Source organism: Alligator mississippiensis, chromosome 3, assembly GCF_030867095.1.
Source record: "Alligator mississippiensis isolate rAllMis1 chromosome 3, rAllMis1, whole genome shotgun sequence".
Taxonomy (NCBI): Eukaryota; Metazoa; Chordata; order Crocodylia; family Alligatoridae; genus Alligator; species Alligator mississippiensis.
This window is the reverse complement of record NC_081826.1, coordinates 190,994,883-191,019,402: the sequence shown is the minus strand read 5'-3', so window position 1 is coordinate 191,019,402 and position 24,520 is coordinate 190,994,883. Positions and strand designations below refer to the sequence as shown.

General features: G+C 43.9%; 1 protein-coding gene across 3 annotated transcripts in view; it reads right to left on the bottom strand.

The window, feature by feature from the left end:
* RFX3 (regulatory factor X3) overlaps positions 1 to 24,520 on the bottom strand; it is a 283,524-nt gene that overhangs the window by 12,519 nt on the left and 246,485 nt on the right. For all 3 annotated transcript variants that reach the window (XM_019478106.2, XM_059724759.1, XM_059724760.1), the window contains 7 exons: positions 21,766 to 21,887; positions 19,447 to 19,559; positions 16,768 to 16,883; positions 16,138 to 16,292; positions 3,252 to 3,349; positions 2,761 to 2,910; positions 1,117 to 1,325 (listed from right to left, as the gene is read on the bottom strand). In XM_019478106.2, the coding sequence (XP_019333651.1) occupies positions 1,117 to 1,325; positions 2,761 to 2,910; positions 3,252 to 3,349; positions 16,138 to 16,292; positions 16,768 to 16,883; positions 19,447 to 19,559; positions 21,766 to 21,887 (963 nt within the window). The remainder of the gene's footprint in view (positions 1 to 1,116; positions 1,326 to 2,760; positions 2,911 to 3,251; positions 3,350 to 16,137; positions 16,293 to 16,767; positions 16,884 to 19,446; positions 19,560 to 21,765; positions 21,888 to 24,520) is intronic.

Here is a 24,520-nt window from a genome sequence, read left to right as displayed (position 1 = left end):
GTATAAATTTGTTATAATTTTTCAGTTATAGCATCTAAGTATTGGAGGGTTGTCTTGAATTAACCCACCCCCACCCCACCATACACTGCTACATCAGGGAAAGTGCTGGCTAGAAGGGGGAGACAAAGTCAGGTGGCTGCTTTGCCACTTTTCCCTGCCACCTTCCTGCCCCTACGCCACTTGCACCTCCAGTCCCCAGCTCCCTACAGTCTCTGCCCCTCCCTGTTCTTGCCCCAATCTCTGCCTCTTCCCCCCCCCCCCAGCTTCCCCCAGTTTCTATCTCTTCCCCTCCCCCCCATACTGTTAGACGCTGCTCAGGATGTTCTGCCCCAGAGCACAGCATGTGAAAGCTCAGCTCTTGCTGGCCATGCAGCAGTGCTGGCACTGCTGACTGGCTGGGCAGGGGAAGGAGTTTCCATGTGCTCTGTGCCCAGAAATGACCCCTGAGCCAGAGCTGAGCTGTGCCTGGCAGTAAGGGGGAGGAAAATAAGAGGGTGGGGGGCAGAAGCTTCAAAGGGGAAAAAGGGCCAGGGCCAAAGTCAGAGCTACAGCAGCTGCCTGCACCCCGCTCCACTTAGTATGTGAATATGTGGTGACGAGCTTTTCCCCCATGCAGATGGGGAGGGAGGACCCTCATCTTATATCTGAATAAATACAGTATATAGAACAGAAGTCAGCAATGTTTTTGGGCAGAGTGCCAAAAACACGCGCATGCTCAACTTGTACGACGTTGGTGTGCCAGGGGAAGATGTTGGCAGGGGAGCTGCGAGGAGCCTGAACCTTGTTGTGGCCATGCATCCTTGGCCCCTTCCCCGAGGTGTGTGTGTCAAGCAAAATGCCTTTGTGTGTTACACTCTGGCACTTGTGCTGGGGGTTGCCTACACAGATATAGAATTTAATTACTGTGGGGTCACCTTAAATTCAGCATTGTCTTGGATTTGTGTAAACACAATAGTGCTCTTGTTCTGTAGAATAACATGGGACCTTTAGTCATTAGGACTACATGTTCTGATCTCATTTTTTCCTCAATGTTAATATGTGAGCATGTGTACGTACAAACGAAGAGTGAAGTATAAAACACAGTAAAAACATTTTTAGATACATTTTAGGTACTACCTGTAGAAAGACCATTTTAGCAGAAATTGCCTTGCTGCTTTTGGAAAGCTGGGTCTTCCTTCATATGGTTTCAACGCTTGCATCATGACATTATCAAGCCAGGCAGCCCACTGCTCCAGAGTGCTCTGCTGCTGTAGAGTCATCTTGAAGTCTGTTTCTAGTCTCTGAACCATGTTGTCATCACACTGGCACACCCAGGAAGCCTGCTCCTGTAACAGTACATGGCACTCTTTAAGGCAGATCAGTACATGAGGTTTATTCACATATTTACAGAAGAATGTTCATCCGAAGGATTAGGAGATTAACTCAACAGAAGACAAGCTACTCGTGCTAGGTAAATTAATGGCCCCATTTCATTTTTAAGATTCCACAATCTCATTTTTTAAAAAGGGTAAAAAAAATAAAATATTCAAATGGGTTGCAAAACTACTGAACGTTTGAAATAAAAAACCCTTAAATTGCAATTCTGAAATGCTAATTTTCAAATGAGATTTTTTTTAACTTTCCTTATTACTAATTTTTCTAGTAAAAACTTAAGGAATTGGTTGTGTTGCTGGTAGCACAGTAATAACAGGGTGGAAAGAGTGATAGAATAGTAACAGAGTATAATAAAATGGAGGGAATGTCAGTGAGTCAACTAAAGAGATAAGACCTATTTGCTAAGTCAAAGTACTGTTTTTACTCCAATCCAAGATGAGTTTTCTTAGTCAACATGTGGAAAAAAGCCCCTTGTCTTGGATTTGAGTACAAGGTGGAAGAGGTGAGGACAGGAGATGCTGCAAGCTGCTTAGGCTCAGGGTTGGAGTTGCAGCCATTGTGCCCCCAATTCTCAGCCCATCACCTGCTCCCCTCTTCCAGCTGTTCCTTACCCTCCATTGTGGCTCTGACCCTGTTCAGCACATGGTGGCTCTAGCTCCCACCCAGCCAGGCAGCAGTGGCAGTGGCAGCTCTGGCCCAGGGCTGGGACTGGGGCCAGAGCTGCCACTGCCACAACTGCTGCTGCCTGGCTAGGTGGGACTGGAGCCAGAGCAGTGGGGGAGGGGGCAGGGACAGGAAGGAGAGGGAAACAAGTGGAGAGGAGGGGCATAGGCACCAGGGAGGCAGGCATAGTAACAGAAAGCTGTGATGTTTGAACAAAGACTAGTCAGGTATATAAAACATTTGCAGAGAAACTGGAATCAAAGTCTAAATTCTATAATGCCCCTTTTTAATTACTGTACAACAGTGCTACTCTCTCATGATTAAATAAGGTTAGCAAGGTACTTACGCTAGACACATGGCAAAACAGCTAGCTACTTTTGGACATATGCAGCAGAGCATGGCTATAGCCATATACTTCATCTTAAAAGAGAGACCTTGGTTCTAATAGCAATGGACTCTGTATTATCATCTCCATAAATTTAAGTTAGCCTGACATATTTGGCTGAAAATAGAAAACCCCAGAGAAAATAAAAACGCAGAACAGCCTTGGTGTCCTTCCTTCTTGGGGACTGAAGGTTTGCAGAAAACCACTCACAAAAATCTGAAATGTGTGCTTGTTGCACTCTGTCAGTGGTAGAATGAAAGCTAATACTAATGCTCAGAGTTCTGAGGAAAATAACAGGGATATTTTATAAAACTCTCTTCTCTAAAATCACTGTTTACCTGGACATTGGCAAAATCAACACGGTTGAGGTCACTGAGCATCTGGTTAATTTGAGATGTGTTCTGAAGCACGGCACGAGCTGCCTGAGCCAGGTGATTAAGAGATGTGTATCTTCGCAGAGTCTGGGCAAAGGCACTTACAGCGGCAACCTATGAAGAAATTAATTTCCTAGTATTATATTGCACTTATGTTAATTGTAGATCAACTTGTTCCTTGACAATATTTTCTACTTTATTTTCTGTGAACTTTATTTATGAAACAAAACACTATACTCCAGATTAAATAGTCTTCCCTTTTTTCTTTCAAATTGTTTTGTCAATAAACTAATTTCCCACACCTCTTTTATGCTCGGATTCCAGCCTAAATATAAAAACATTTGCTGTAATTATTAAACTACTGCTATTTTTGCTAATGTCATTCCAATACACTATTACATAATGCCACTTTTGTTCAAAACTAAAGTGAAGAAAACAGTGGTTACTTAATTTACCTTGGTTTGTATCATTCTCTGTGGAATATTGTTCATGGCATTGGAAAGCCAACCTTCAAGGCTTTTTGCAAAATTGCGAATGGCTTGGGTCAAGGCACCTAAACATTAAAGAATAAAAACAGAATGAAAAAGATGTCAAGGTGCCTGTACTCAATTCTCTGTATCCTCAATACTTGAATATTCTACACTGAGATCTGCTGCATTTATTGACTTAAGACAGTTATCCAGTTTAGGCATAAATTTGTCATTCACACGATAACATCCAACAATTCTTTTTTCAGCTTTAGCAAACAGAAGTGACTTCCTCATTTAAGATACTTTCAAAGTGTATGGCCCGGGGTGAATACTGCTTCAGGGAGTTTTATAAAGGAAGAATTGTAACAACTGCTTTGTATCTAACAGGAAAGATAGGATTCTCTAAATATTTTAGATAATAACTTTTCAACCTTCCAGTTCAACTAACAAGAGCTTTTTCTATGCAGGGTGGTGAGATGCTGCTAAAAGTGTCAGTGTTACAATATTAACCCTGACAGTTCTTTGAGAATAGTGTTCTCAAAGAAGCTCAATGTTGGTTTCTCCATTACCATAAAGGGCTTCTTAGTTCAGTTTTGAAGAACAAAATGCAATGTGCAGTACTCAAAGGCAAGATCAATCAGCAAAATATAACAATGGGTATAACTGATAGCAAAGGGGGTTACTCATCACTGTTGAGCCCTTCTCCCTTTCCCAGTATATCTCCCAAAGCATTAATGTATTCAAACAGGTGTTCAAAAATATAGACCTATCAAGCAGTCAGGTAATTCTTAACTGAGGTGCCATGATGTCCTCGGGTGCAGTGAGATTCTTTTAAGGATGCTTTGGGGTACTGCACAATATTACCACTGACAAACGTACAAACAACTGCATGATTCACAAGACAAACCCACAGATTTCAAATAGGAATCCACAGTATCAAAAGCATCGTGATCTGTCTTGGTCTCTCTGAGTTTGTTGCAACAGAAGAACTGCTCTGCTATTTTTTTCTGTAATCAAAAAATGAATGAAAGCTAAAAACTAGCATTTTCTAAGGGGTGACTTGAGTCTCGACCCCAAAAGATGACACCAGTTTGCATTTCTCCAAGAAGAAAAGGTTCTAATTTTTAAAGCAAGATAGATGGAAAAGATGGGATTAGGGGGCTATACTTAGAAAGGGAAACAAGAACTCTCCCACAGCAATCAAGTTTTAGGAAGAAAATTGCTGTCCTAATATTGATATAAAAAAACTAGAAAGGGAAAACAAATGGTTATTAGATTTTCACTGACATCTTAGATGAAACAATGCACACTTCTACAACTGAGGATTTATCTGACTCTTTTTAAGAAACTACATTTTTGGGAGAGTAAGAATTAACAGAAAAGAGAAGTCACATCTTTTGAAAAATGTCTACTTACTACTAAATGTATAATAAGCCTTTTCCTTCATAAGTTTTATTAGAATGAGTCAAATCTTTCAAAAATAAAAACATTGTCATCATAATGTATTGTTTTATTTTTAAATCTGAAGCACAGACTAGTGATGGGTAAGTCTGGTTAGGTTTACAAGATTAGTCCCCATTTCAGATGCTTAGCTGAAACTTAGCAGAGTTGTGATTCTGAGAAGGTAGGCTGGAAATGTTATGAGAATAGGTTTGTTCAAGAGATTTTTAGGACAAGAACAGACTTTTTACTTGTTCATCAAGCTTCAAGCACACTTTTGAGTCTGTGCAATTTTACTGCTGTATGCTTATTGATTAACTGTACAAACTTATGTAAAACATAATAAAAATTCTTACATACAGACATTAAATGCAGGAAGATCAAGTTCATGGCATCTAGTTGTTTAAGACCAAATCTGTTTTCATGGCCACAGACTGCATAACAAAAGCTAGTGTAACAAAAGAGCATTAAACTCATCCAGCGTTTTGGACCTGTCACTTGGGGACAACTATATGCCAGATCTGGAGTGCAGAGCCATGTCATCTGGCTCATAGGGAACAAAAAATTGGTGGTGACAATGCTAACTGCCGCTATTCACAGAGGCACTGCAACTGCTGCATCTTCTGCTGCCAAATTTCCAGCCTTGAGGGCAGCCCCATGGGCCAGAAGACACAATGTTTTGTCTTGCCACTGTCTGTACTGCTATTGCCACCACTTAACCTGCTGCCAAATCTCCAGGCCCCTAGGGAGCCCCCCAGGTCAGATAACACAGCTCTATGCTCCAAATCTGGCCTGTGGGCCTTATCTTTGACACCCCCACTGTACACATCTCTTTCATATAATTGTGTTGCAGAACAAAGCATCTCCAATCTGCCTTAAAAATAAATATGGAAAAAAGAGCTAAAGGACATCTCTATAGAAAGAAGTCTCTTTAGTTATGAAGAAAGAGAGAAATGGATGAGAATAAGAGAAATTCTAGCTTCCACCTCAGGAAATTTCTCTTATGGTATCTAAGATAGATTATATAGAAATACCATGAATTTCTAAAGAATTTCAAATGTTTCAATCTAAATATAAAACAAAGTCTCTGTCATCTTTGTTTCAGTCAAGTGCATGCATGCTACCTGAATCCGTGCCAGGCCTTTACTACAAAAACTAAAACCAAAACCTTTTTTTTTTTTTTTAATGGAGGAAATAAATCATTTTAATTTTTTTTTGGTACCAGTGAATGTAAACCTGTCTGGCAAACAAAGGACTCAAACATCTGCATTCCTTTCAACATTCTTCAAACATATTTGCTACTACAGAAAAGAAACTAGTTTAGACAGCTGCATGGTGAATCTGACATGAAGTGAACAGGGAAAGTGACTTGAGTTGCTTTTAATTTGTTACAGTCTATCTGGACAATGGCCGAAGTTTCTGAAATAGCATAAGGAACAGTACTATTTGTTTAATTAATAACATGTCTGATGGTGCTGCCTTCAGAACTAAAAGTGCTGATCTTCTACAGAAAGGCTTGGAGCACGAAAGCAATTTTCTATGGCAGGAGAATACTTAAGTGGAAACAATTCAAACAAAATGTGGCACCCTGAAGGCAAGTTTGTAAAGTTCTAGATTTAAAGGGGTCTTTTTACATCTGTTGTACTTGAAGATATAACAACAGAAATTGATGGTTCATTATGATGGTCAAATCTCAAAATAATTGGTATGGATTAGCATGCACAGAAGCTTGGATTTTAACTTTAAATACCTTAATATTTTATGAAGCATACAGGAAGTGGAAGCAGGGGGTAGTTAGCAAGGAGTACACTTCCTTGGCCCACACCTGCAGGGAGTCAGTCAGGAAGACCAAGGCAGCTCTAGAACTCAGGCTAGCAGCAGGGATTAAGGACAATAAAAAGTCCTTCTTTAGGTATGTTTGGAGCAAAAAGACAGTGCAGGGTAGCATAGGACCCCTACAGGACAGGCAGGGGGGGACTTAGTGACGGATAGCAGGGACAAGGCAGAGCTCTTCAATGAGTTTTTTGCCTCTGTCTTCTTAACTAGGAATCTAGACGAACCCTCAATATGCATCATGGACACCAACAAGGGGAACATCAGCTGACCAACTGTCAGTGCCAACACGGTAAAAGGACACTTGGAGGGACTGGACGTGTTCAAATCACCAGGACTGGAGGGACTCCACCCACGGGTAACGAAGGAATTAGTGAGTGTCATAGCTGAAACACTGGCAAGGATATACTCACGGTGCTTGGGTCAGGTTCCGGAGGATTGGAAGAGGGCTGATGTCGTCCCAATTTTTAAGAAGGGGAGGAAGGAGGATCCAGGGAAATATAGACCAGTCAGCCTTACCTCTATCCCTAGGAAAATCCTAGAAAAAATTATCAAGGAGCACATCTGTGGGAGCCCACTGGCTAATGTGATGCAGAGGGGTAACTAACATGGGTTTATAGCAGGCAGGTCCTGCCTGGCTAACCTAGTTTCCTTTTATGACAAGGTCACCAAATGTTTAGATGCAGGAGTTGAGGTGGATATTATCTATCTGGAGTTCAAGAAGGCCTCTGACATGGTATCCCATAACATCCTTATTAATAAACTGAGGAGATTTGCCTTGGATAATTATATGGTAGACTGGGTAGCAAACTGGCTCAAGGGTTGCACTCAGAGAGTGGTGGTGGATGGGTCAGTGTCAACCTGGAAAGATGTGTGCAGTGGAGTCCCTCAGGGCTCAGTTCTGGGGCTGGTGCTGTTCAACATCTTCATCAGTGATCTGGGTGAGGGGGTGGGAAGCACCCTGTCCAAATTTGCAGATGACACAAAAATATGGGGTGAAGCTAACACCCTGGAGAGGAGGAACCAGATCCAGGCTGACCTAGACAGGTTGGGGAAGTGGGCAGAGAGCAACAGGATGCAATTCAATAAGGATAAGTGCAAGGTGCTGCATCTAGGGAGAAAGAACTGCCATCATACCTACAGGCTGGGGGACGACCTTCTTAGCACCACTGAGTCAGAAAGAGACCTTGGAGTCACTGTTGACTCCAGGATGAACATGACTCGCCAATGTGATGAAGCAGTTGACAGAGCCAATCACACCCTGTCGTGCATCCATAGGTACTTCATAAACAGATCCAGGGAGGTGATTCTCCCTCTCTATGCGGCACTAGTTAAACTGCAGCTGGAGTACTGTGTCCAGTTCAAGCGGGATGTGGACAACTTGGAGAGGTTCCAAAGAAGAGTCACTCGTCTGATTGGAGGCCTGCAGGGAAGGCCTTATGAGGAAAGGCTAAGGGACCTTAACCTCTTCAGCCTCTGTAAGAGAAGACTGAGAGGGGACCTTGTGATGGAGTACAAATTCATAAAGGGAGAGCAACATGAAGTAGGCGATGATCTGTTCACCAGGGCACCCCCTGGAACAACAAGGAACAATGGCCATAAGCTACTAGAAAGTAAGTTTATACTGGACATTAGAAAAAGTTCTTCACAGTCAGGGTTGCCAGGATCTGGAATGGGCTTCCAAGGGAGGTGGTACTCACCCCATCCTTGGGGGTCTTCAAGAGGAGACTGGACAGGCACCTGGCTAGGATCACATTATCACAGGTTTGGGAACCCCTTTCTTGCCTGCTAGGGGCAGGGGGGTGGACTAGATGGCCCACTGAGGTCCCTTCCAACCCTAGAATCTATGACGTGCTAATAATAAGAGAACATAGATTCATAGATGTTAGGTTTGGAAGGGACCTCAATAGATCATCGAGTCCGACCCCCTGCATAAGCAGGAAAGAGTGCTGGGTTTAGATGACCCCAGCTAGATACTCATCTAACCTCCTCTTGAAGACCCCCAGGGTACCTTGGGAGCCCGTTCCAGACCTTGGCCACTCTAACCGTGAAGAAGTTCTTCCTAATGTCCAATCTAAATCTGCTCTCTGCTAGCTTGTGGCCATTGTTTCTTGTAACCCCCAGGGGCGCCTTGGTGAATAAATACTCACCAACTCCCTTCTGTGCCCCCGTGATGAACTTAAAGGCAGCCACAAGGTCGCTTCTCAACCTTCTCTTGCGGAGGCTGAAAAGGTCCAGTTTCTCTAGTCTCTCCTCGTAGGGCTTGGTCTGCAGGCCCTTGACAATACGAGTTGCCCTTCTCTGGACCCTCTCCAGGTTATCCGCATCCTTCTTGAAGTGTGGCGCCCAGAATTGCACGCAGTACTCCAACTGCGGTCTGACCAGCGCCCTATAGAGGGGAAGTATCACCTCCTTGGACCTATTCGTCATGCATCTGCTGATGCATGATAAAGTGCCATTGGCTTTTCTGATGGCTTTGTCACACTGCCGGCTCATGTTCATCTTGGAGTCTGCTAGGACTCCAAGATCCCTTTCCACCTCTGTGCCACCCAGCAGGTCATTCCCTAGGCTGTAGACGTGCTGGACATTTTTCCTCCCTAGGTGCAGCACTTTGCATTTCTCCTTGTTGAATTGCATCCTGTTGTTTTCTGCCCACTTGTCCAACCTGTCCAGGTCTGCTTGCAGCTGTTCCCTGCCCTCCGGCGTGTCCACTTCTCCCCATAGCTTTGTGTCATCTGCAAACTTGGACAGAGTACATTTCACTCCCTCGTCCAAGTCACTGATGAAGACATTAAGGAGTATCGGTCCAAGGACCGAGCTCTGCGGGACCCCACTGCCCACACCCTTCCAGGTCGAGACCGACCCATCCACCACGACTCTTTGGGTGCGACCCTCTAGCCAATTCGCCACCCACCGGACTGTGTAGTCATCTACATCACAGCCTCTTAACTTGTTCACCAGTATGGGGTGGGATACCGTATCGAAGGCCTTCCTGAAGTCTAAGTATACGACATCCACCCCTCCTCCTGTGTCCAGGCGTTTCGTAACCTGGTCATAGAAAGAGACTAGATTGGTCAGGCACGATCTGCCTGCCCCAAACCCGTGCTGGTTTCCCCTCAGCATAATTTGCCCTGCCAGGCTCTCACAAATGTGAGCCTTGATAATTTTTTCAAAGACTTTACCAAGGATGGAGGTGAGACTGACTGGCCTATAGTCGCCCGGGTCCTCCTTCCTCCCCTTTTTGAAAATGGGGACCACGTTAGCCCTTTTCCAGTCCTCCGGGACTTGGCCCGTGCGCCACGAGCATTTGAATATTCCCGCCAGTGGCTCTGCAATGATGTCAGCCAGTGTCTTCAGCACCCTTGGATGGAGCTCATCTGGGCCTGCCAACTTAAAGGCATCCAGTTCTTCCAAGTGACTCTGCACCACCTCAGGATCTATGTATGGTAGTCTGGCGCCTTGCTGCTGCCTCTCTACAACCCCAGTGAGAGACTTGTCGTGCCCCTCACTTAGGAACACTGAGGCAAAGAACTCGTTGAGGAGTTCAGCCTTGTCCCCCCTGCCTGTCACCAATTGTTTCTGCCCATTTAGCAGTGGTCCTATTCCTCCCTGGGCCTTCCTTTTACTCCCAATATATCTAAAAAACAATTTCTTGTTGTCTTTTACTTGGGTTGCCATCCTCAGCTCCATGGTAGCTTTGGCCCGCCTAACTGCCTCCCTACAAGCACGAGCAGAGGAGGTATATTCATCTTCAGTGATCTCACCCTGTTTCCACTTTTTATGTGCTCCCCTTTTGGCCCTTAGGCTGCCCTGGATTTCTCTGGTCAGCCATTGAAGCCTCCTGGCCCCTTTCCCTCTTTTGCCTCGCTCGGGGATCGTCTTGCTTTGTGCCCGAAGGATCGTTTCCTTAAGGCACAGCCACCCTTCTTGGGTTCCCATCCCTTCAAAACTCCTACTCTGCAGCGCGTCCTTGACTAATCGCCTGAGTGCATTGAGATCAGCTTTCCTAAAGTCTAGCACTTTCACCCTACTAGTTACCTTACCCTCTCGATGTCTTATGGTGAATTCCATTATTAGGTGATCACTGTCCCCCAGATGGCTACCGATCTGGAGGTCCCCTACCATGTCATCCCCTGTTGCCAATACCAGATCCAGTATGGCATTCCCCCTAGTGGGACCATGTACCTCCTGTGTCAGGTGGAGGTCCTGTACACAGGTTAGAAACCTGCGTGAGCGGTGAGACTTTGCTGTCTGCATCTCCCAGGAGATGTCCGGGTAATTTAGGTGCCCCATGACTACCGCCTCTTTAGCTTTTATGGTCTCCGAGAGTTGCCTCAGGAGCCCCGCATCTATTTCTTCCCCTTGGTGTGGGGGTCTGTAGCAGACCCCTACCACCAAATCCCTTTCTCCTTGCCCCCCATGTAGCCTAAACATGATCACTTGCAAGATTTCCAGCAGTTGCAGATGGTGATCTGGTTGAAACAAAAAACCTGGAAGAACACAGAGAAATATTCCTGACTACAGAATGCCAAAGAAGGCTGAGATACCCATCCTCCTCCTCCATATCAGGGGATGAGAAGCTTACCCTTCCCACAACTAACATGCTACCTGCTTGGCCTTGGAGGAGAAAAGAAGATTCCATGGACAGAGATTTACAATCCCTGTTACTGCAGCAATGCTGTTACTGCACAGCTCTAGGAAGACACTAAATATTTCCACTTATGTCAGAATTGAAAATAAATAATTTTTTTGAAGGAAAAGCATTTCTTTCTCTGAAATTTGGCCTTTTTTCCTAAATTAAAAATTTTCATTAACTTTTTTTTTTTTTTTAAAGCTTTTCCAAATGGGAGATTTAACTTGCTGTCTTCTCTTCAGAATTTAGAATTAATTTCCTCTTTTCATACTGACATTTTTGATGGCTCAACTAAGTGACAACTGGTGCAACTTTTGCAAAATCGAAATACTGAAAATCTAGAAGACAAAAAAAGATGTCAGGCTTTATGTCAGAGGCAAAGATTTCTTAGGGTGACCCCACACGCCCACCCCAGACCCAGGAGGCACCAGTTGCTGAGCCGGGAGGTGGCGGGGGAATCCCCCACATGTTCCCTGGTGGACCCAGAAGTGGGCTGGAAGTGCTTCTGGTCCACTTCCAGGTCTGCTGCCAAGCACACTGGGGACTGCCCAGCGCTCCCGTGGGATGCTCCATCCGCCCCAGCATCTCAGCATTCACAAGCTGCCTGGTACCTTGAGGTATGTAGAAAAAACATTTAAAGCTGTGTCTATGTCCAAATCATCAAATCTTTCCAAATCTCTCCAAATTGATTCGGAGGGTTCCAATTTGATTCAGACAGATTAAAAGGTCTCCTGATTTGATTTGGATTTGGAGAATCAGCAACTAAAGCTTCACACAGCCCTACTATGCAGTGCCTGGCTTCCTGGGATCAGAGATCTGAGGAAGAATGTCTTGTATTTGAAAGGTTGTCTAACTTTATTCCAACTACATAGTTGGTCCAATAAAAGATATCACCCTAAGAAATTCTTGCCTCTTCCAGGATCCAGTTAATTTATCTAGTTCAGCCATTTCAGTTCTGATGACACTAGCCACTAAGTCCCTAGAGCCGCCACCTATCTTATTGCAGTAAGTAGGAGAGATTTTTCTCTACCTGGAAGCAGGAATTACAATGCCAAGAAATGGGGGATTTGGGGGAAAGTGGGTCACCTTGTCTGCTCTAATTCCTCAGAAGGGATTAGCTAGGTTATTTAGCTGGTTAGCTAGCTCCTTCTAAATACTGAAAAAATAAATCATTTCTCTCTGAAAACATGGAGGTATAGGTAGAAAGTAGGCCTGTGCGAATAGGGAAGTATTTGATTTGGATTCGGATTCGGCCAATTAGAAGGACAGTGATTTGATTCAGTGATTTGAATCACTGTCCCCATTCGATTTGGCTGAATCAGAATTGGAGATCCAGCACTGATTCGGAGATTCAGATTGGCCAGGGAGAAGCAGGCACAGCCGGGTGGCTGCAGGTTCTCCTGCAGCTCCTCCGGCCGTGCCTGCCTCTTTCCGGTGGGGGGAGCTGCAGGAGAAGCCCCCATGGCTGTCCTGCCCAGGCCCAGCCTCCTGGCACTTAAAAAAAAAATAAAAAAAAAATGTTGCACAGGTGGTGCCAGGTGGGGGGGGGGGGGGGGGGGCGATCTCCGCTACCCCATGCTGTGCAGGGGGAGGGTCTGCCACGAATTCCCAAAGGCCCTGATCCCCACTGCTGCAGCCGATGAGTGCGACCAGGGCTTTTTTTTTTTTCCTTTTTTTTGAAGTGCCGGGAGGCTGGGGCCAGGTGGGGGAGAGGCCCGGGCACAGCAGCCATGGGGCCTTCTTCTGTGGCTCCCCCCACCTGGAGAAAGACAGACACAGCCGGAGGAGCTGAGGGAGAACGTGCAGCTGCCTGGCTGTGCCTGCCTCTCCCCAGCCGATCCGAATCTCTAAATCTCTTTGAATATTTTTCAAATCAATTTGGAGGCTTCGGATTCAATTTGGACCTTTTAATGGGTCTCCCGATTCAATTCAGATTCAGAGATTCGGTTGCCAAATTGGGCCAAATCTCTTCCGAATCAGATTGATGACTGAAGCTTCGCACAGCCCTAGTAGAAAGCCAGCTGGATACCCAGAAATGATATGAAGAGGCCTCTTGGTAAAGGGCAATCCTTAGATCAGAAGAGATTTTTAATAAGAAATCTGAAAATTGTGCAAATAACAAGAATTCCCAAAACCGTATGTACAATTATCCAAATCTGTTTAATAGTACATTCATCCATTGCTACATTTTTTTCCAAATATAAATATTCTGTCATTTTTGGCAATCAGAATGTACATGAAATGGACCAAAAACCTAAGTAGCTATCAGCTTAGACAGAAATGCTCCATGCATGAGCCCTTTTCTAAAACCTTGCATTAATGCTATTTCTTTTATTTTATTAAATAAACAGAGAGTAGGCAGGAACATGTCATAGGCTAGTAATCACTCAGCTAGCCTATGAAACTTCTCTGGGGGTTAATAGAAAGCACAAAAGAAAGAAGTGGAAGGCAAGGAAAAAGCAATTTTGAAACAAGAATCAGTGTACAGATATATACATTAACATTTTCCATGGCAGCTTCATTTTCATAATCATGTTTAAATAAAAAAAAAAAAACTTGTGTGAAGGAAAGACAAAATTAATTGTTTTTTTCTTCTAAATTTAAGCCTTAACTCAATTTCTGAAATCTTGCATTTTTTTTGCCTATTTGTTAAAGGTGAATTACATGTGCTTAAAAATAAGATTCCATCTTCTTACATTTTATATTAGAAAAGTAGACTATATCAAGCATAAATCAAAATGAATTAATTTAAAAGGTTTATTAGTTTATTCAGTTTATAAAAAGATAGAGGTCACCTGTAACATCTCTATAGCTTGATAAAGAAAAATAACCATCTAACATTATTTTTTCCTACTACATCGATGGAAATATATTTAAATGGCTAACTTTTGATCTTTGAGTCATATTGTCAACCTTTTTCGTACTGTAAATAATATTCTGTATATAGTGAAGTCCAATTCTGTTTCAGTAACAAGCAAAGGTCAGGAGCATGTTCTTATAAAGCTGTGGGTGTAATTTTTTCTCAACTGTTTGTAATAACTGAAAACATTATAGATGTATTTTTATTGACACACGCAGAAAGTGATTTTGCTAGCTGCAAGGCTATTTTTGAGGCACCATCTCTTAAAACATTAAGCCAACCTAACTGTGAAATGATTACTGTTTGGTCCATGAAGAGAATACAATATTTAATATAATGATATGGATTTTATCTGTAAGATATTATTAACTATTATTAATAGACAATATTAGCATGACATGCCTGACACAATAAACATTTTATAAAGTCAACTTTGCTAGAAACTAAGGTAAATTAGATTTAAAAAAAAAATCAAAAACAGCTGCAAGGTAAACTGCCTGAGCAGTTACAGGTACCAATAAAATCAACTTTGAAAAAAGAAACTGTATTCCTGAGTTAAACAATTTGATAATTATTGTTTAGTTATGAAATCATAGTACAGTCAGCAGTATTACCAACTGTGCAGCATAATACTTTAGTCAGTCTTTAAATTTTTCTTTTAAAAATCTTTTGATTTTTTCATGTGGTACATAGAACAAGAAGCATGCTAAACTGAAAAAATAAATAGGGCTAACACATTTGAATTAGCATTATATTGTGTTTAGTAGTAAAATTTAGCATCAGGATTAATAGCTTACTGATTTTACTATACTTGGAGGATCAACAACAACTTGTTAGTTGTCCAAAGCTGAAGTCAGAGAGGATAGCCACATTTTTTGTAATTTACTCTAAGGCCTAAGGCAATGACAACTGAAGTTAGTTTAAATACTCCAACAGACACACATGGATCATAGCTCAGACCCAGAGCATATTGAAGTCTATCAGGTAGACTAGAGCCAGAAAACAAAGGAACACATTTTTCATATTCAGACACAGCAAAATATATAATCTATAATGACCAAAGCATATTTCACAGCAAAATATACCCTACAACCTTCAGGAAGCATGTTTTAATCCTCTTTTTTATAAATATGTAGAAATTACCAGTCTTATTTTCTTTAAATGCAATGCCTGTGACAATCAGGGGCACATCTGGAAGGGGCACAATGGCACAGACACAACCCACATTCATGGAAGCAGCAGTTAGGGACTTTTTCTTAAGATCCCGGAGGAAGTAAGACTTTTCCTCCCATCCTTAACTCTGGCACATTCTGTAACCTCCCATTCCCCCCATAACTGCTGTTGCTCACACCGTCCCTGCAGACCTGGGGGTGAGGGGGCTTCACAGCCATTCCTTCCCTCTCCAACTGGACTCTGCAGGGAACTGGGCCCAGCCACGAAGAATGGCAGTGATGGCTAGGCTCCTCCTCCCTGCTCCCAGGATATTTTCTGCCAGTTCAGGAGCAGGCACGGGGGAAGGGAACCCATCCATGACTACTACTGTCTCTGGCTGACTCCGGCACCCTGTGCAGCCCATTTGAAGCAGAGTAAGGATGGCTGTGGAGCTTCCCTCCACCCCCAATCCCCACAACAGCTAGGAATGGCAGCAGCGGAGGGTATGGGAGTGGGAAACAGAGGTGAGGAGATGAGCACAGAGGTGACGGGAGGTGGGATTGACAGAAAGGAAGGAAGGTCCTTACCTGATTGAGGTACTGCTGCTCACACTGCAGGGTATGCCTACCTGATGGGGGAGGGAAAGCTGGGTACAGGAGGTGTTGCCACCCCTACAGCATCACAGGCTGCTCCTGCATTCCTCTTTACAAAATCCTAGATCCACTGATGACACCTATTCTAGGTACACGTCTTTCTACTCTACAGAACTTAAGAGTGTCCATACACACTACTTCTGCAGTCTTCAGAATCAATCCCATAGATTTCCCAGAAGGTACTACAAACACAAGATAACCAGGCGCGCACACACACACACACACACACACACACACACACACACACACACACACACACACACACAAAATCTTACAAGACGTCATCTCTGTTCAACTTACTAGGAATAGGTCTAAGGACGTCAGGAATGAGAATCTCCACCAAAGCCTGGTACATCACATGGTCACAGTTACACATCCATTTCAAAATAGACTCATTTTTACACAGAGTTATCAGCTTTGCTTTCGGAAGTCGACTTTCTATTTCACTCAGATTGCTGGTGTGAACAAATGAATAAATTAAAATTAATTTACATGTTGATAAAAAAGAAGAATAGATTTAAAATATAGTATTTAATAAAGCATTATAGATGTTTGAATACCTAACACTGCTGTTCTTCGCGTCATATAAGACTGGAAAATGGCTTCTAAAGCTCTGTTACAGCACATAAATTATATGTAGAGAGGTGATAAGAATGCTTCCCTTACCTAAAAATATTGCATGCTATATCATGAAAAAAATGCTTCTATTTTAATCCTCCAAACACACAAGCAAACAAACAAAAAGGGAGTGGGGGGGAATACACAGATACAATAATTTCAGCAGTGCAATTTGTGGTACCTAGTAATTTAATCTAGCAAACATCAAGTAGGATTTTTCAGTTTATATAAATAACTCTGATTCCATTTGATTTGACATCTGCTATTAAATGATGATAACAAACAGTAAATGGAAAAGAGACCTGTACTGACCTTGGTTCGGTAACAGTAGTGCCATCAACTGGAGTGGAGGGAGAATAACGCCAAAAAGTTTGCCACAATTTTTCTATTAGACTAAATTGAAGATTCACTACAACATCCAATATTGCCTGAAAGAATACAAAAAGAGTACAGCAAGTCTTCTACCTAATTTCTCTCCTCTCTTCCCTCCCTGCAAGTAAGGGGTAGGTAATTATTTCAGGTGGAGGGCCACTTAACAAGTTTTGATGAGCTGTCCAGGGCCACATAGGTAGGCCTGTTCATTGACAGTTGCCCCACCCCCTGATCACCACACTGGAACCAGAAGTCCTGCCCCCTAACCCCTGACCTTTGCCACCAGAAGTCCCTCCCATTGCTGTCCCCCACCCTCACCCAAACACTCTTTTTGGGAGGGGGGGGTTGCCATCTTAGAACCAGAAAAAAACCAAATCATACACTAGAAGTCAAACACCTACTATAATATATTTTAATTTTATTACAAAAAATATTTGTCATGACTTGTGATTGTGTAGTATATACAGAAGGCATTGCATAATAATAAAAAAAAATAAAGTGTCACTCTTTCGTAGTGTGTGTGTGTGTGTGTGTATGGTGGGATGTGGGAGTGTGTGCAGGGGTTGTGAGAGGGTGTGGCTGTGTAGAGGGGCATAGGGTATATTGGGGTGTATGTATATGTTGATGGGGGGTGTGGAGGCAGGGTGTGGGTGTGTGGGGTGTGAGGGAGGGTGGGGGGTGTAGGGACCCTCCACACACTCCCCCATGGTGTGCAGCCCCTGCTACCTAGAAGCAGTAAGCGGGGAGGTCAGGGTGCATATGCCCAGAGCAGGCGCCTGGTGGGGTGTGGCTCTGGCCAGCACTGCACGAGGGGAGGGAGCACAGCCTGTCTGGCTGCCTCTATTGCCAGGGTTCTGTGCTGTGTACCTACAGCTCCAGCACTTTTAGTTGGGAAAGCCCCGCACTGGAGCCTGCTGCCTCTGTCACCCCTGCTGCGCAGGTCCCTGCACTCTGCTGGGAATGGAGGGAGCCCTGCCCCCTGCTTTCCTGCAGAGTCCAGCACAGGGCTTTCCCGCTGTGAGTGTGGAGCTGCAGGTGTGTCATAAGGAGCCCCCATGATAGAGGCGGTCAGGCTCTGTGCCGTGTGCCTACAGCTCCACACTCAGCGGAGAAGCCCTGTGTGCTGGACTTAGCAGGGAAGCAGAGGGGGGCCTCAGCGATAGAGGCAGCCAGGCGGGCTGCGCCCCCTCGCCCTGCGCCGCACTGGCCAGAGCTGTGCCCCACTGAGTGCATGCATTGAGCACTAGCACCCTGACCTCCCTGCTTGCTGCTGCTGCCAGCAGCTGGGGCTGCACGCCATGGGGGGGAGTATGAAGGGGGTTCCTATACCTCCCACCCTCACCCACACCCTGCCCAGCTGAGCTCTGCATTCCTTCTGCCCCTCTGGGTGCAGGCTCTGAGCTTCAGCTTCTGTCCAGCTGCAGTTCCACTCACTGACCAGCCCTGCCGCTTTCCCCGCTGCTATCTGAGCAAGCATGTTCCGGCTGCAGCAGGAGCCCCACCTGGAAGCTGATAGCTGGGCAAGCCCTTCCACCCAAGAAGGTGGGAGTGAGGCCCAACAGGGTATGCTGGGGGGGTTGTACACATGAGCACCTCACTCCCACCACCCTTGTGGGTGGAAGGGTTAGAGGGATTCAATTCGTTGAGGGGGTGGTGCAGGCCAGATGAAAGTGCCTTGCAGGGTGGATCCAGCCCGCGGGCCGTGTTTTGCCCACCCCTGCCCCAAGGGCTATAACATATAACCTATATATATGGTACAAGTCTACATTTGCATAATTTAGTGGTCCAATGCATGTTTCTAATAATCTAATGAATCAGTAATACCTTTTTGCTCAGATCTGAGCTATTGATTTACCTGGTTATAAAACCAGCGACACAGAGAGATATACCAAAGACAAGTGAAAAGAAAGCAAAAAAAGAAAGGCTTTCACCTAAACATGCATATTTGACAAATTTAAATAAACAAAACTTTTTAAATAGCTACAGAAATCAAGGAAGACGAGGCAAATTTGCCACTTTGCAGTTTTTATTGCGGTGTTAAAGGTCCAAATATTTTCTTACTGTACACCATTTAATCTAATACTTGTTGTAAACATATTCATCATTCCAGATGAAATGTGGGTTAAAATTATCATCTTAGAACACTTTTTATTGAAATATTTAAAAGAAAAATCAATTTTGTTGCTTTCAATTTAAAACTATTTATTTTATACTATATATGCTTTTGGAAATCACTGTACTGTACAGAAGCTGCTCTTGTAAAGAGTCAATTCTTTACAAAACTATTATGTTTTTCCTATGAAAAAACACCTGAGGCTGTATGCTCACTTTTTGCTGTGGCAAAAGGGCATGTTTCATGTTAGAAATATTATGCCTGTCCAAAGCCTATAACAAATTTTCATTCTAATACTCTAGCAAATCATTAAAACTGGCTCTCCTTTTGAAATGAGAGACTACAGAAAAATCCTGTAAAATTTCCTTTTATAATGAATGAACATACTGGCAGCACCTGTATTGCCATTAGCTGTAACGTGTTTTGTACTGTCATGTTACACTGAAAGTCCTTGATTTTTAGCTCAAGTCAAAAGTAAGAGTTCATGTAAAATACATCTTTCTTACCTCACAGTGCTCTCGATAAAGACTCTGCAGTGATTTGATATCCTCAAAAGTAGTACCATCTGGCAGAGAAGATATTTCAACTTCTCCAAACTCTGGAAGTACTCGAGATGCATCTGTTTCCATGAAAACATAATGAAAGAGAGCTATTATGAATGGTGCCAATTACAGTTTAATTAGGAAAACATTTAAGAACAATATAAAGAAATACATTCTAAAAGGTCAAAGTTAGCAAAGAGAAAAGTCTTTCACATTTATGTATGTATATTTGTGTGTATGTATAAGCTATGTGAAAAATTATTAACATATAATTTTAAACAATCTAGATATTTTAAAAGCAAAAGTAAAAAAACCTATTACTGTGTATGTTATACAACCAGTTAAAATGAAGTCACAGACATACTATTTCTGCACAGCAAAGGCATACTCAAGTATTTAAGTCTACAAGAAATATTCCATACATGATAGAATAAATTATACTCATGGATGTCTGTTTACATTTTATCTACCAGTTTGTTCTACACTCTTAGACTTCCATGCATTAATGTGTACTTTCAGAACATTGCATAAATATTTCCAAGTAGAGATACACAACAAAAATGAACTACCAATTTTTATGTGGGAGATTCAAAAACACTATAGCTACTGTTTCCAATGACCTGAAATAAACTAAAGGAAAGTCCTACCTTTTAGGAAAAGGCTTTTGAAAATCCTACCTTTTAGGACTTAAAGTAAGTCTACAATTACTGTTGTATCATTTTAAAATCATCTGTATGTATATGCAAATAATTATTAAATGACCATTTGTGCAAATGTTTGATTTACAGGGTCAGCTACAGTAAATGCATACAGAGGAATGGGCGTGCAAGCCTAGGGTTTCCAGTTTTAAAATGCTCACCCCCTCAGTGTACTATAATGCAGATAATAGCATTTAAAATTACAGCAGTCATGGACACTTTTTCATGAACAAATAGCTGTTTCATAATTGCAAAACTGAAACATAATCCCATTTCATACACAGTTAGGATTTGAGAATGCAGTTGATGGGATCAAAAATTTTATGGTCACCACTTAATCATAGAAGATTAGGGTTGAAAGGGACCTCAGGAGGGCATCTAGTTCAGCCCGCTGCTCAAAGCAGGACTGTCCCCAACTAGATCCTCCCAGCCATGGCTTTGTCTAGCCAGGTCTTAAAAACCTACAAGGATGGAGATTCCAGAACTTCTCTGAATAACCTGTTCCAGTGCTTTACTATTCTCTTAGTGCAAAGTTTTTCTTAGTATCTAACTTAAACTTCCCTTGCTGTAACTTGAGGCCACTGCTCCTTGTTCTGTCATCTGCCAACACTGCGAACAGCCTAGCTCCATCCTCTTTGGAACCACCCCACAGGTAGTTGAAGGCTGCTATTAAATCTCCTGTCAGTCTTCACTTCTCCAGATTAAATAAACCAAGTTTCTTCAGCCTCTCCTCATAAGTAATATGCTCCAGCCCCCTAACCATTTTCACTGCCCTCCACTGGACCCTCTCCAATTTGTCCACATTCTTTCTGTAGTGGGGGTCCCAAAACTGAACACACTACTCCAGATGTGGCCTCACCAGTGCCAAACAGAGGGGAAGAATCACTTCTCTTGAGTTGCTGGCAATGCTCCTACCAATGCAGCCCAGTATGCTGTTAGCTTTCTTGTCAACAAGGGCACACTGTTGACTCGTGTTCATCTTATTGTTCACTATAACCCCCAGGGCCTTTTCTGCAGAGTTGCTACTTAGCCAGTCAGGCCCCAACCTGTACCAGTGCATAGGATTGTTCTGTCGTAAGTGCAGGACTTTGCACTTGTCCTGATTGAACCTCCTCACTGAGATTTCTTTTGGTCCAATTCTCCAATTTGTTGATGTCTCTCTGAATCCTAGTCCTACTCTCCAGTGTATTTACTACTCCGCCCCAGCTCAGTGTCATCTGCAAACTTGCTTAGAGTGCACTCCATCCCATCTTTCAGGTCACTGATAAAGATATTGAACAAAACCAGCCCCAGGATTGACCCTGGGGCACTCCATTTAGGTCTCTACCTTTTTAAAGCTGGCACACAGTGTATATGCTAAATTTTATTCCAATATACAAAATATAAAAGCTTAGAGCAAAGATAGATTTTGCATGGTCTTTTTATGTGAGGTATTTAAATAAAGATATATGTAGCATTTATAAGCCCTGTTATAAATGACAGCTTTGACGAAGAACCATTGTAGAGAAATATTGCACCAGTAGTCTGGTGTTCATGCTGATTATAGCAGTTTATTTAAAAAGCTATGTAGTGTACACTTACATACCTAAAAACTGTTGATGATGTTGACTTTGGGCAATTACAGTTTGCTCAACAGATGTGCCTGTCTGTTGACCACTTCCTGTGAAACCATCTGCAACCCCATCCACTTTCTGCATAGGCTTGTACCTAAAAAATATCAGATGGAAAATTAGACAAAATTATTCCTCTGTTCATCCATTCATAAGTACATTGTTGTATGATATTTTCTGCCTACGTCAATAAGATTTCTTTATTTGACACAAAAAAATTCAGGCTACAAATAGAAGTCACATTTGTCCCGGGATAAAATATCCTTGGACAAGGCACAATCATTTAGATGTCCATATCCATTGCCCCAGGATAAGTCTGGAAAAGGATGATGGGATAAGTACTAACAGTTTATCCTGGGATATCACAAAGTGCGCCTGAATGATTATCCTGGCACTGCATCATTGATTTGCCAGGAACAAGCAGGATGAACAAGCAGGATGAATTAGCGCTCCTGCTTGCACTAAACACCTATGACTTAGTGGGGCTAACAGAGACCTGGTGGGATTCATCCCATGACTGGGCGGTACATATTGAGGGCTATAGATTGTATAGAAAGGACAGGTCGGGGAAGAAAGGGGGGGGGTTGCACTTTATGTCAGTGAGCAATATACATCAACCCTCATCAAGACAGAATCCAAGGTTGAGGAAGTAGAAGGATTGTGGGTTAGGCTACATGGGGGGCAAGGAGAAAGGGATTTGGTGGTAGGGGTCTGCTACAGACCCCCACACCAAGGGGAAGAAATAGATGCGGGGCTCCTGAGGCAACTCTCAGAGACCATAAAAGCTAAAGAGGCGGTAGTCATGGGGGACCTAAACTACCTGGACATCTGCTGGGAGACGCAGACAGCAAGGTCCCATCGCTCATGCAGGTTTCTAACCTGTGTACAGGACCTCCACCTGACACAGGAGGTGCATGGTCCCACTAGGGGGAACGCCATACTGGATCTGGTATTGGCAACAGGAGATGACATGATAGGGCACCTCCAGATCGGTAGCCATTTGAGAGAGAGTGATCACCTAATAACAGAATTCAACATAAGACGTCGAGTGGGTAAGGTAACTAGTAGGGTGAAAGTGCTAGACTTTAGGAAAGCTGATCTCAATGCACTCAGGCGATTAGTCAAGGACGCACTGCAGAGTAGGAGTTTTGAAGGGATGGGAACCCAAGAAGGGTGGCTGTGCCTTAAGGAAACGATCCTTCGGGCACAAAGCAAGATGATCCCCGAGCGAGGCAAAAAAGGAAAAGGGGCCAGGAGGCTTCCGTGGCTGACCAGAGAAATCCAGGGCAGCCTAAGGGCCAAAAGGGGAGCACATAAAAAGTGGAAACAGGGTGAGATCACTAAAGATGAATATACCTCCTCTGCTCGTGCTTGTAGGGAGGCAGTTAGGCGGGCCAAAGCTACCATGGAGCTGAGGATGGCAACCCAAGTAAAAGACAACAAGAAATTGTTTTTTAGATATATTGGGAGTAAAAGGAAGGCCCAGGGAGGAATAGGACCACTGCTAAATGGGCAGAAACAATTGGTGACAGATAGGGGGGACAAGGCTGAACTCCTCAACGAGTTCTTTGCCTCAGTGTTCCTAAGTGATGGGCACGACAAGTCTCTCACTGGGGTTGTAGAGAGGTAGCAGCAAGGTGCCAGACTTCCATACGTAGATCCTGAGGTGGTGCAGAGTCACTTGGAAGAACTGGATGCCTTTAAATCGGCAGGCCCGGATGGACTCCATCCGAGGGTGCTGAAGGCACTGGCCGACATCATTGCAGAGCCACTGGCGGGAATATTCAAATGCTCGTGGCGCACAGGCCAAGTCCCGGAGGACTGGAAAAGGGCTAACGTGGTCCCCATTTTCAAAAAGGGGAGGAAGGAGGACCCGGGCAACTATAGGCCAGTCAGTCTCACCTCCATCCTTGGTAAAGTCTTTGAAAAAATTATCAAGGCTCACATTTGTGAGAGCCCGGCGGGGCAAATTATGCTGAGGGGAAACCAGCACGGGTTTGTGGCGGGCAGATCATGCCTGACCAATCTAGTCTCTTTCTATGACCAGGTTACGAAACGCCTGGACACAGGAGGAGGGGTGGATGTCGTATACTTAGACTTCAGGAAGGCCTTCGATACGGTATCCCACCCCATACTGGTGAACAAGCTAAGAGGCTGTGATGTGGATGACTGTACAGTCCGGTGGGTGGCGAATTGGCTAGAGGGTCGCACCCAAAGAGTCGTGGTGGATGGGTCGGTCTCGACCTGGAAGGGTGTGGGCAGTGGGGTCCCGCAGGGCTCGGTCCTGGGACCGATACTCTTTAATGTCTTCATCAGCGACTTGGACGAGGGAGTCAAATGTACTCTGTCCAAGTTTGCAGATGAGACAAAGCTATGGGGAGAAGTGGACACGCGGGAGGGCAGGGAACAGCTGCAGGCAGACCTGGATAGGTTGGACAAGTGGGCAGAAAACAACAGGATGCAGTTCAACAAGGAGAAATGCAAAGTGCTGCACCTAGGGAGGAAAAATGTCCAGCACGTCTACAGCCTAGGGAATGACCTGCTGGGTGGCACAGAGGTGGAAAGGGATCTTGGAGTCCTAGTGGACTCCAAGATGAACATGAGTCGGCAGTGTGACCAAGCCATCAGAAAAGCCAATGGCACTTTATCATGCATCAGCAGATGCATGACGAATAGGTCCAGGGAGGTGATACTTCCCCTCTATAGGGCGCTGGTCAGACCGCAGTTGGA